Raw genomic sequence first — 13,285 nt, forward strand, 5'->3', positions numbered from 1 at the left:
GGGTGAATTCATCAAGAATGCATTAATTAACATAATTTTCCAGAAATGAATAAAAAGATGGATTAGACAATTTTTTTTAATGAAATATTTTACCTTATTTTTCTTCACAGTCTACTTTCACATTAATTCAACTATTTTATTTATTTATTTTTTTTTAAATAAAGCTAACTGTCTGAACAAATCTGGCAAAAGGCACCTTTGTGCCTGTTGTAAAGTATTGTATCCTCGCACCCATTTATCAAAATTAGAGTAAAATGATTAAACTCTAATATAGTACAACCAATTAATATTTTAAAGTATTTATGAACAAAGATTTCATTTTTATGAAGTTCATAAAGAAATTATATGAAGAAACACTCCACCAAGTCCACTACTAGCAGTAAACTTACCATTCAGGAAACAGATATGTCCAGGTCACTCACTATGGAAAGGGAAGAGAAAGAGAAGAATAAAAGCTTTTTCCCCTTTAGGCATGAGACAACAATCAAAATGGATAAAATATTTCGCCAAGCAACCTAATGCTTCAAACAAATGCTTCTACTGTTTTTGTATTATTTTCTTCAAACACAAAATCAAAAAAATTTTGTTTTATTTTTCAGAAGGAAACAGTATTCTCTATAACTAGCATCAATATTCCAATGCACTCTTCACCTCCAGTACAGAATTTTCCAACTTTTAAGCAAAAGAACAAAGAATGGATAAGATATTGTGAAAACACCACATATATAGCATTCTGCTTTGCTTTGGGGTGCATATAATCTTTATGTATTTTATGTAACACAGCATACATAGTTTATCCTGCTGTACAAATTGAAGCAGTGTGGTACTTGGAGAAAGTTACTGCTACAGAATAAAGAGATTGTAGAGTGGCAGAAGATAGAGGGTGGTTATAAAGGAGATACCCTACTTGAACTAATGTTATTAGTGAAGTACCTCAGCGTTTGATGACAGGCACCTTACTATTTTCAATATTTATTAACAATACTGATGAAGGGTATACCAGGCTTATTGTCCAAGTTTGCTAATGGTACAAACATTGGTGGGGTAGTTAATGACAGGAATCGGGGAATATTACTGCAACAAGACCTAGAAAAACTGGACAAAATGGGCTGAGATGTAACAATTGAGATTTAAAACTGAAAAATGCAAGGTGTTACATATGAATAGCAATAATTCCAGAATACTAACATATTAACTGGGTGGTATTGCAAATCAGATAAAGTTCTTTGAACAGTACAGATGATAGAACAACTCACGGGGTTCTGTCAATGATATGTGGAAATTTTGCCAGAGACAAGGAGGCAATTATCCTGTTGTATAAGGCAATATATAGGTCGTAGTTTGAGTTCTGCATACACTTTAAGGATGGGGATCTGTTGGAATAGGTGCAGAGAAGTGCAACAAAATTAGTCAAGGACACAAAAGAGTAATCTTACCAAAACACATCTAAGCAAACTTTATTTTTTCTTTTTTCATAATTTTCTTATTCTGTTATGGAAGTGGGTAGCTTGAATAAATTTAAGAAAGAATTAGACAAATTATCAAGAAGGGATAGAAGGATAAGGTGGGATAGTTTTTTTTTTTTTTTTTTTTTGGCTTATTCCACATATAAAAAAAGGTAAACTGCAGCCATTATCAACCCACTGCAGGATGGAAGCCTCCTCAACAATTCACATTGAGGGAAAATGTGACCATAATCTGCCATGCTGGTCCAGTGCGGATTGGAAGATCGACCGTATTTAGCAATCATAGGCTTGAACCCCAGTCTACTCAAGGAGTGTGTGCTACTGCACTTCCGCTCCTGACCACTCGGCTACGGAGGCCACATAATCTTGCTTCCTTGCAAGATTTTCCACAACCTATACTAATACTATTAAATTTATGCTTTAGAAATGAAGCATGCATTATATATGTGCATTTTCAAAAATCTTTGCTCTACTTGTTACAATGATTTAAAACTGCATGTAGCTTACTTGAGTTAAAAGTTGTGGCTGAAATGGAGAATGTTCTTGTTGCTGACTGACTAGTCTCAAATTTGAGCCTGGAGATGGAGTGAATGTAGACCACAATCCGGAACGATCAATTAATTCTAAAATAATTGGAAAAAAAAAAAAAAAAAAATCAGTAGGAACATTATTAATATTTTTAACATATTTTTTTTTTTTTTATCACCAGGCTACATCATCATTATATTTATTTACCTTTCTTTAATTTTCAAGTTTCCTATTCTTTACATTGTGAAAGGCACCAGGGAAAACAGAATTAATTACACTCCCAAATAATCATTAGCTTAAAATTCTGTTTATATTAGGCAATAACAGTTAAGTGCTATTGCACAATGAGCTAATCAGCACTTATGTATTTTATGAAGTAAATACATAAGCACTGATTTATCTAACTAGCTATCTTTATAGCTAGTTAGATAAATTAATAACAGGTGTGTTTAGAAATTAAAGTATGCAAGGATCATAAGATTATTTTCCACATGATTACCACTGCAGTCCATGTAACTGTTCAACCAGTGGACAATTAGCATCAGAAAACAAATCATGGTCACCAGGAGAAGAATACTCACAAGGAAAGTATCACAGTTGAGCAACTTCTACTAGGCCATCACCTGCAGAACACTCATCAGCTGCATATTTCTTCACAATCAACATCATTTAATGACGATGTTGTATTCCATAGGGAACAGCTCTCTTTCACTGTTTCTCTACATTTCTATCACTGCTGCCATATATTTAATGACATTATATAGCTGTCAAGGAATGACAAAATCCAACAGTGTATCTAAACTTTTCTTTGTGTAACTGTAAATGGCATATTTAACTGAATATCTATATTACATTGTCTTTTCATTATTTAAGTAATCAGAATTGGCTAACTTAGATGCTGAATATCTCCACTGCCAGTGTCCACATATTCTCTCAGAAACATGTATTGTGTCAAAAATAATGTAGTCTCACTGGAAATGTTCCTGCAGTAAGATTCACAAGTCAATGAAAGAAATGCATTTACTTAAAGTTTCTTAAGCATTTCTTTCAAAAATGTACACATCCATTGAGATTCCCCCCCCCCATATAAAATAAAATGACAAAATGATGCGATATACAAAGGCTACCTTAGTCGTTGCAACACAAAAATTATGGCAGGTTGCACTGTTGGAAGTAACTTTCCTAACTACTTCCATCTTGTTGGAAGTAACTTTCCTAACACCACACCACTGGTGGCCAACCTTTCCTGTAGTGTGCCACACTATGTTTGAAAGGCATCAGACATGACCCAGAAGCCACCAGAAACTGCACTTGGCACCACTAAATGTTTTTTTCTAACTATACAATGGAATTTTATGCCAAGCTTTTGTAAAAAAAAATATTAAAATAATTTTATCGCAATAAAATAAATTCAATATAGGTTGAGAATAGATGTCCATCCTTAAAGAACTGATGTCGAGAGGAGCTCGCTAATGTCTGCACTAAATTAAAACTAAGTTTCTGTCGCATAAAAATATGGATCAATTTTTATCAATAAAAGTGGAATTTATCTTCAACCTATGTATTTATCTTCATTTCTTGCTCTTTAAATTTGTTGCATTAGTTTTTTACACTATTTTTTTTTCACGTTGGGAGGTGCGACACTAAGAACTGTACATGCCACTTGTGGCAAGAATGTTGTGGGTTTGCTACCCTGCTCTATGCCATTCAGATTCTTCAAAAAAAAATTTTTTTAAACTATTGATTACTTTTAAAATATAGTTTGTGTCAAGAAAATTAATTCAATCTTAAGAATACACACACACATCATACACTGATTTTAAGAGCATGTACAAGTGTTTTGCAGAATGTGGGGATTTTTATTATCCCAGATCCTTGTATTTTGACCATTAGCACAACCAGCAGGGTGAAACCAACTTTATTATTGTAAAATGTGCAATATAACACTTACAAATCCATGGCAATCCAAAGTAATGGATAAATCAAATTATTTATTAAATATTTTTTGGCACCGAGAGTAATTTTTTATTAAACTAGTTTGGCAGTAAATATAAATAACTATTTTTATAGCTAATTAATAACAGGTGTGTCCATAAATTAGAGTATGCAAGGATCATAACATTATTTTTCCACATAATTACCACTGCAGTCCATGTAATTGTTCGACCAGCATCAGAAAACAAATCATGGTCACCAGGAGAAGAATACTCACAAGGAAAGAATCACAGTTGAACAACTTCTGCCAGGTCATCACCTGCAGAACACTTTCATCAGTTGAATATTTCTTCACAATAAACATCATTAATGACGATGTAGTATTCCACAGGGAACATCTCTCTTTCAGCGTTTCTTTACATTTCTATCACTGCTGCCATATCTTTAATGACATTATATAAAACTGTCAATAAATGACAATAAATAGCTGCAGCCAGCGGTGATTTTTGGTACCAAAATCACAACAGTGTATCTAAACTTTCCTTTGTGTAACTGTAAACAGCATATTTAACTGAATAAAAGCATTATTCTTTTGAAACACGCAGCAGCCTCAAAAGAAAGGTGTCGGGAAATTCATCAAATCAGCTATATTTCATCAGCTGTACAGTGTGCACGATACAAATTCTCTCAAAAATATGTGGATTTTGTATTGTCAAAGCCTCATTTCAGTCTCTAATACAGTAATATCAGCTCTCAACTTCATTACAGATATAAGATTTTAACAGCCATCTCGTCAGCTAATGCTTTGGGAATATAGCAAAAATTCTAACGTAGCAAGAATTTAAAAATCATAATCACGTATTGCAAGCATAAAGATTTGTTGATGACTCCATTTATTGTGTTTTGTAACTGTTTCAAAGCTTCACTGTACTACTTTTATACAGTCTTAAAATTTTATTCTCTCGAACCTGTATTTGTTCATTTTGTTGTTGGTTCTTTTTTTTTTTTGTTTAATATTTCTTCTTCAAAATCTGAAAGTGACTTTTGATCATTTTCCATTAAATTAAATAGATATGCCACTATGGTTTTTACTTGCTTGTGAACCATTTGATATATTCTCTAATCATGTTCTCATTTTTTTCACTCAGTTCTTTCGGTGATTGGTGGACATGAACTTCGTTTCTCTTTACTCTGTTTTTATTCCATTTATTGTGGTCAGTGAATCCAACATCTCCAGTCTGATCATTAGACATGCCACATAATGAAAATAAAAAATAACAAATTGCATTTTTTGAGGATATAAAATGTCAAAATTTTATATTCTTTGAAGAATATAAAATGCAATTTTGATCCTCCTCCAATCACTGACAATCAGATTTGTTTGCTTTAAGGGACCTTAAAGCAAAGGCAAATCCAATCAAAAAGTTTCCTTGCAAAAATTCTTTTCATAGAGAGGATCTCTCTCTCTCTCTCTCTCTCTCTCTCTCTCTCTCTCGAACGTGTTTCATCTCTTGTAGATACACAGCAGTTCCACAAATGTAATTTGGATGATCCCCTTGAGGGAAAATAAGAGAATATTTTGCTCAGTGAGCGAAGAATAAAGATGAAATTTTCCCTTTTTGAATATAAATTAAGACTATGTCATCTGTATAGCATGCCAAGTAAGTGATGAGTAGAAAGTAAACTAGTGCCCAGTATATAACACAGCAATAAACAATGAGGGGGAGGGGATTGGAATAAATTGAAATAGTGAACTAATAAAAATACCAAATAATATAAATTTAGAAAAATGCCAATTAAATCAATCTGGCAGCACTTCCTTGATGGAACCAGGTCCAAATTATGTTAAATATCACTATAAACTGAGATGAAAGCCAACCACAACAATGTGGACAACAAGGTGAAACAAAAAAAAAAAAAAAATAAATAAATAAATAAATAGACAAACCATTATGTCCTATCTTGTTGGGAGGCCATAAGGCCAACAAGGGCCAAGGAATTGCTCATTTCGAATATTAAACAAATCAATGCATCGCTGATCTGAGAGATATACTAATCAACTTACCAATGCAACAGATCTGAATAATGATGGCTCTTATACAGTGAAAAATTATACCAGAAGGGATCAGAATAATTATAAGGCAACACCAAACCATAACAGTTAAATAAGAATACATTAAAAAGAAATTGAACTACAGATGGTAGCACAATAGCAAATTAGCATCTCAATTTACTAATAACCAAGTAAAACAAAAATAAACTAATGTTTTCTTCTTTATTAAGTAATAAAGAAAATAAATTTGGCTAAATCTGAATTGACATTTTCTAATATTTTTATCAGTTGGCATCCTTTCTAAATTATTTTAGGAGTATTCTTGCTGCAATGTCCTTTACCTCAATTTATCCCCCCCACCCTCTTTGTGGCTGTAGTTACATACTGATTTATATTCTATTTGGAACTTGGCTAGCCATACAATTGACATTTTCATAAGTTATATTCAAATTACACTACCACAATGTGTAGAAGGTAATGCTTTGCAGTAAATGTTTGCTATACTGATTCCTTCCTGTTTCTATTTTTCTTTTGCTTATTATTTAGTTAAACTTTATTTTTATTTATATCTAAAATAACCGATCTGAAATGGAGATAACAATACACAGTTAGTTTTGGTCACTCAACTTTGCTATAAAGAATGGAACCTGACAACAAAAGAATTGTTGTACAGTGAGAGGGAGAGAAAATTCAATTTATATTGAAACTGAAAAAGTAACAGAAACCCACCTTCATATTTCTAATAGTGAAATAAGAAACACATTCCTAAATCAATAAAAGGTTATACAATGGCAATTGGGGAGAGGGGAGTGAAAACACATGACCACAATCAGGGGTGGAACCAAATGTTTTTCTCAGAACTCTTTTAGGTTCAAAAACAATTAAAAGTCAAAATGCATCATGCAGATTTTCCATACACATATGTCTAAAAAGAAGTAAAATAAGTTTGATTAGGGTAAACCTGCTGACAAAATTCTTCATCATACCAGCATAGTGCATATAACAATGTCAATAAATAAGAAAAAAAAAACTCCTGCCTGCAAGTAATGCATAACATTATAATATTAAAAAAAAAAAAAAAAAAACTTTACAAGGTATAAAAATATTGATTCAATTAATATATTAATTGAATCAATTAATAAATTAATTGAAATAATTAAAAACATTTCAATTTAAAACTTCAACTGTGTGGAAATAAAGAAATTGAATTTAGAAGACAGAAAATTTACATTAATTTTGATCAAATTATATACTGTATAAAATATTGAGTACCAAGTATTTCAAATCTTCCTTTTATTCATCAGTGATTTGGGAAAATAAAAATATTTTTTTTTTTTTTTTCCCTCCATTCAGCCAGATGCCACTGCAGATATGTATAACCCTATGTAGTTTTCATGCCTAAAGGCATCATTATTTGTTTGTATTTTTTTTGCTATTCTCCAAACCACAAATGATGAATTCACAGAAAGTTCTAAACCTTAAGCACTACATATCTTATATTAATCTACTGCTTCCATTCAACAAACTGTTCAATTCCAAAACAGATAAAACAAATTTTAGCACTATTGAAAGTAGTAGTAGCATGTGATGCAAGAAAGCAAGTGTATGAGCTTATGCAGCATCAGCCAAAAAAAAAAAAAAAAAAAAAAAAAAAATCACACCATTCCCTCCAAATGCCTGTCCAGTTCCTCCTTAAATTTATTTAATCTGTCAACTTCCACAACGACAGATGGAAGTTTGTTCCAGCAATTAACCACCCGCTGGCTAAAGGCAAATTTCCCCACATCTATTCTACATCTGTCTTTTCTTAATTTGAATTTATGCCCCCTTAGGTTCGTAATCTGAACAAGTGGAAGGATCCCATCAGAATTCAGTGTGCTCAACCCATTCAAGGCCTTATATACCTCAATCAGATCACCGTGCAGGTGCCTAGTCTCCAGCCACTGCAATTTGCAGAACTTAAGCCTCTCTTGGTAAGAGGATCCCTTCACTCCCCTAACCAATCTTGTTGCCCTTCTCTGTACACGCTCAAGTAAATCTACATCCTTCCTAAAATGAGGCCTCCAGACCTGTACGCAGTACTCAAGGCATGGCCTGACCATTGCCTTATACAGAGGGACAATCACCTCCTTCTCCCTGCTAGCAAAATTCCTATATATCATTGACAAAACCCCATGACCTGCCCTGGCAGCTTGTCTGCATTGCTCAGAAAACTTCATATCTGACTGCACAATTACTCCCAGGTCTTTGTGCAGTCAGATATGAAGTTTTCTGGCTGCACAAAGACCTGGGAGTAATTGAAAGAGTTATGAAAGAGTTCTTCAAAAAACAGAATTTTTAAGAATCACTGTTAAATGATTTAACAAAATAACATCATAAAGGTGACTACAGTAGTCTCGGATAATTTTTAAATTCTATACAGCGGGACCAACTGATGATGTTACCATCAGCAAATTCTAAATAGAAAGCATAGAAGGAATTAATCATAAACTACCAAGTTTTCATACCAACTAGGGAATACTCTTCAAAGTATAGGCCTAAATGGATGTTAGATGAACTGATGAAGCTCACGGCAGAGAAGAGCATTGCATGGGATGCATATAAATTATAGGGTGACACAGAAGCCAATGGTAAATATAAACTAGTCTGTAATCAAGTCACGAAGAAAGTCAGGCAAGCAAAGGCAGATAACAAGAAATCTTTCTTGTTACAAAGGATGAGAAGAAAAACAGCAAAGACTTTATTACTTATGTAAACTCTAGAAGGAGGGGGATGAATGAAATAGGTCCACTCGATATTAATCGATTGACTGTTGGTGATTCTGCTAAGGTTGCTGACAAACTGAATGAGTATTCTGCATCTACGTTCACACATTAGGATTTCTTTAGGAAAGGGAATGACAGAAATTTATCAAGCTCTAACAGGGAGCTAAATGATTCTGTAATAACTGAGAGGAAAATGGAAGAAAAACTGTTGAAGTTAAACGTAAGAAGGGCACCTGGGGTGGTGGATGGGATCTATCCAGTTATATTAAAGGAGGCAGTAAAGGAGGTGAGCAAACCCTTAGCCATACTTATGACAGCAACCTTGGATACGGGGAAGGCTCTGACAGACTGGAGATGTGCAAATGTTTTCCCAATTCAAGGGTGGCACGAGTAATTACAGACCTGTTAGTTTAACTTCTGTTCCAGGGAAAATAATGGAGTTACTTGTAAAACAAGTAATACAGGATCATCTATGACAAGACTGTAATCATATTACAAACATGGCATGAGTTTATGAAGGGGAAATAGTGTTCAACTAATTTGATTGGTTACTATGATGTGGTCACAGAGTAACTGGTTGAAAAAAATATACTTGGATTTCAGGAAAGCGTCTGACACTGTTGCACATAAAAGATTGCTGCACAAATTGGAGCAGTGTGCCATTAAAGGCAAGGTGCTGCTTTGAATAAAGGGATAGTTGAGTGGGAAAAGAAAGAGTGGTAATCAATGGACACTGCTCTTTGTGGACTAATGTTATTAGTGGAGTCCCCCAACGTTCGGTGTTGGGCCCATTGTTATTTTCTATATTTATCAATGATATTGACGAAGGTATAACAGGCTTAATGTCCAAGTTTACAGATGATAAAGGTTAGCTGGGTGGTTAATAACAGTATGCTATTGTCATTACTGTCATCTAGAAAAGTTAGCCATATGGGCTGAGAAATGGCAACTGGAGTTTGACATTGATAAATGCAAAGTACTGCATATAGGTAGCAGTAACCACAGAGTAATGTACCAACTGTGTGGTACTACACTCAGGGTAGTGGAAAACAAAAAAACCTGGGGGTAATTGGGAAGTCAGATATGAAGTTCTCTGAGCAATGCACAAAAGCTGCCAGGACAATTCATAAGTTGTTGTCAATGATATTCAGGAATTTTGCTAGCAGGGATAAAAAGGTGATTCTTCCATTGTGTAAGGCAATGGTTAGGCTACATTTTGAGTACTGCATATTGGTCTGGAGGCCTCATTTTAGGAAGGATGTGGAGCTGCTTGAATGAGTACAGAGAAGGGCAACAAAATTGGTGAGGGGTACAAATGGGTACTCTTACCAAAAAAGAGTTTCAGTTGTGCAAATTGTAGCATTTGGAGACTGGGCACTTCTAAGGCAATCTGATTGAGGTTTAAGGCTTTGAATGGATTGAGCAAATTCAATGCTGATGGGATCTTTCCTCTTGCTCAGACCACAGACACACATGCACACACCCACACGCAAGGCAGCACAAATCAAATTGAGGAAAGGCAGTTGCAGAATTGATGCATTGAAGTTTGCCTTTAGCCAGCAGGTGGTTGATTGCTGGAATGTTCTTTCATATGTTACTGTGGAAGTTGACTTTTTAAATAAATTCAAGGAAGAACCAGATAAGCTATCGGAGGGAATGAATGGGGGAAATAAGATGTCTTTTATTTTTTTTTTCCCTTTACCAATGCTCTATAAGCTACTTTCTTGCATCATTTGCAACTGCTAAATGCAAATCTTTAGTAAGATAAAGCTCAAATTTCATCATAATTAAGTAATATTTGCTTGTTTAACTTACTTTTCAGTAATGAATGCAAGTTTTATTGAAGTAAATATGTTATTTTCTTAAACTGGTTAACAATGATTTTTAAAAATTTGTTTGCTGAAGAATTACTTCTTAACTTTCAGGAACAACAACCATTTTATAAAAATCCTCATATTACAAAATCAACAGCAGAAAATTTCTATAATTAATACACAGGTAGTGTTCTGCCATTGAGCAAATTCAATGCTGATGGGATCTTTCCTCTTGCTCAGACCACAGACACACATGCACACACCCACACGCAAGGCAGCACAAATCAAATTGAGGAAAGGCAGTTGCAGAATTGATGCATTGAAGTTTGCCTTTAGCCAGCAGGTGGTTGATTGCTGGAATGTTCTTTCATATGTTACTGTGGAAGTTGACTTTTTAAATAAATTCAAGGAAGAACCAGATAAGCTATCGGAGGGAATGAATGGGTGAAATAAGATGTCTTTTATTTTTTTTTTCCCTTTACCAATGCTCTATATGCACATTTTGTGTTGAGGTACAAATATTTGCAAGACTTTGTTCCTTAATTTTTGGAATTACAAGGAAGAGTGTGTATTTTTGGACTGCCTACAATGAATGAATTTTTTCCAGCTATCAGGAATGACTATACAGAACTCCCTAGGGTATTTATAATTTGTTTGGAAAATGAGACTGGCTATTTTTTGTCTATCAAGAGCTGACAGATGCAGAAAGAAAGCAAGCATATATTCCAAAACTGAAGTGTTTTTTTTTTTTTAACAAAAAATTTGTTTCATAATCAATAATAAAAGTACTTACCAACATTAGTTGCTGGAATCAGCAGAAACTGCCCAGTAACAGGATCTCTTGCCAGTTGGTATCCTCCAGATGAAAGGGGGACAGAAGAATCAAGTGGGCCTATTGGTAGAGAAGGTGGTGGAGTTGGGCCAGTTGGTGATACATATGTTCCCTGATTAATCCATAAAGCAGGTGTAACTACTGGTCCATGAGCTACCCAGGCATGTGTTACTGTATTTCTAGATGCTTCTGATTCCCACTGACTTACTACTGAATTAGATCCTTTGGAAAAATATATATACATGTAACATAATCACAGCTCAATATGTGAACAGGTAAGTTCACATATCATTGAGCATTGACATAGATAATTCTGATTTTTCTTTAATCAAAAATTTTAACTTTGGTAAATCTATTTTCCTCATTAGAACTGGAATTAATTTTGATGGTTTAAGCTGATCATATTAACAAAACATTTAATTAAAATATCTTCGTGTCTAATTTAGTATAACAAACATTAAATATATTTAATGCAACACCGTCATATTAAAATATCCTCAAAAGAATATGACAACTGAGATGTGTTTTTAGAAAGCATGGCTTAAAATGACTTAAATGAAAACACTGCTGTTGTAATAACTGGTATAAATATAGGTTGTGTATCTGTGAGATTCTACTTCAATCATAATTTGATGTACTGTTAGTTTATTTTTTCCAGTGAAGTAAAAATAGGGTGGCAAAATGCTATAAAGGATCCTGGAATTCCTCTTTAACACTTTATATTCATCTGTATGGGACTATCTGTCTACTAGTGATGCCACCGTTCAGCTGTAAGTGTGAAGTTGTTTCACTCCAAAACCACAATCTGAACATGTAGCTAGATCATGCAAGTTAACTGCATATCCAAGATAAATAGGGTTTTGTTCAGGTATTTTTTTATTTAATAATGAGCATATTTGTGGAAAATATAAGAAATTATCCAAATCCGAAATTAAGTGATTGTCATCCAACTTCTGTCCAGGATTTATTTTCGATCCTCACTCTTACCAGCTATCCCATATTTCCGTAACCTCATCTTTCCCTGTCATAATTCTTGCAGCACTTGATTGTGCCACACTACAGCACATACATTAATTTTGCAGCATTCATATAAATCATCATTTTGGTGGTTCTTAGAAAGTTAAGTGATCAAACTATATCAATTGTATCTGCCCTGCATTAAATTATTTAAAATGCTTCTAATTGCACCTCTAAAAAGTCTAAACTATTTTTTCAATAGTGTATACATAATCATAATTCCTGGTTCATAATCATAAGACCACACATAAGGTCTAAAAAGATTTGGCTACAATTTGTATACCGTTACTAACACAACATATGACAACCTAACAGAAAATTGGTGACTTATTTATCCACATATGGTGTTGTGTAGCAGAATAACAAGCTGATGTGCACTGTCTTGTGAGGGGGGGGGGGAATTCTAGCACATCCTTCAATTTTCATAATATTATTATAGTGCATCTTCTTCTTCCAGTCACACAGTTCCATGAGGAGCTGTTGTGGCCTCCAACAAATTCCTCCAACTGCATCAATCAACTGCATGCGATACTAGCGCTATTGCAAAATGTCATGCCCAAAATTTCACTGATCACGTCCTTCCACCTAGTTGTAGGTCTTCCTTTAACAGCAGTTTTTGGAGTAGGTTTTGTTATGGTTTCTGTGGCATCAGATAATGTGGTGGTAGGCCATTGCCTACCACATTGCCGATTTTGAAAGGAGCTGGCTTTATTCATAGGAAGAGTTATCATGCATCCCGCGAGATGCTCTTGAAGAGGAAAGGTGACTACAGCAGGGCCACGCTTAGTGCAGAAGGCTAATTACAACTGGTTTTTTGCCTGGTTTACAGAGGTCATCTATGTATATAAATAGATATATATTATTCATAGTTCATA

General features: G+C 34.2%; 1 protein-coding gene across 3 annotated transcripts in view; it reads right to left on the reverse strand.

The window, feature by feature from the left end:
* The window catches only part of LOC150083015 (uncharacterized), a 487,383-nt gene that overhangs the window by 271,245 nt on the left and 202,853 nt on the right, over nt 1-13,285 (reverse strand). For all 3 annotated transcript variants that reach the window (XM_090377743.1, XM_090377741.1, XM_090377742.1), the window contains exons 10-11: nt 11,355-11,615; nt 1,974-2,089 (exon numbers count right to left, since the gene is read on the reverse strand). In XM_090377743.1, coding sequence (XP_090233869.1) covers nt 1,974-2,089; nt 11,355-11,615 — 377 coding nt within the window. The remainder of the gene's footprint in view (nt 1-1,973; nt 2,090-11,354; nt 11,616-13,285) is intronic.

Source organism: Mastigoproctus giganteus, chromosome 7 (genome assembly GCF_048544385.1).
Source record: "Mastigoproctus giganteus isolate SK-2022 chromosome 7, ASM4854438v1, whole genome shotgun sequence".
NCBI lineage: Eukaryota > Metazoa > Arthropoda > Arachnida > Uropygi > Thelyphonidae > Mastigoproctus > Mastigoproctus giganteus.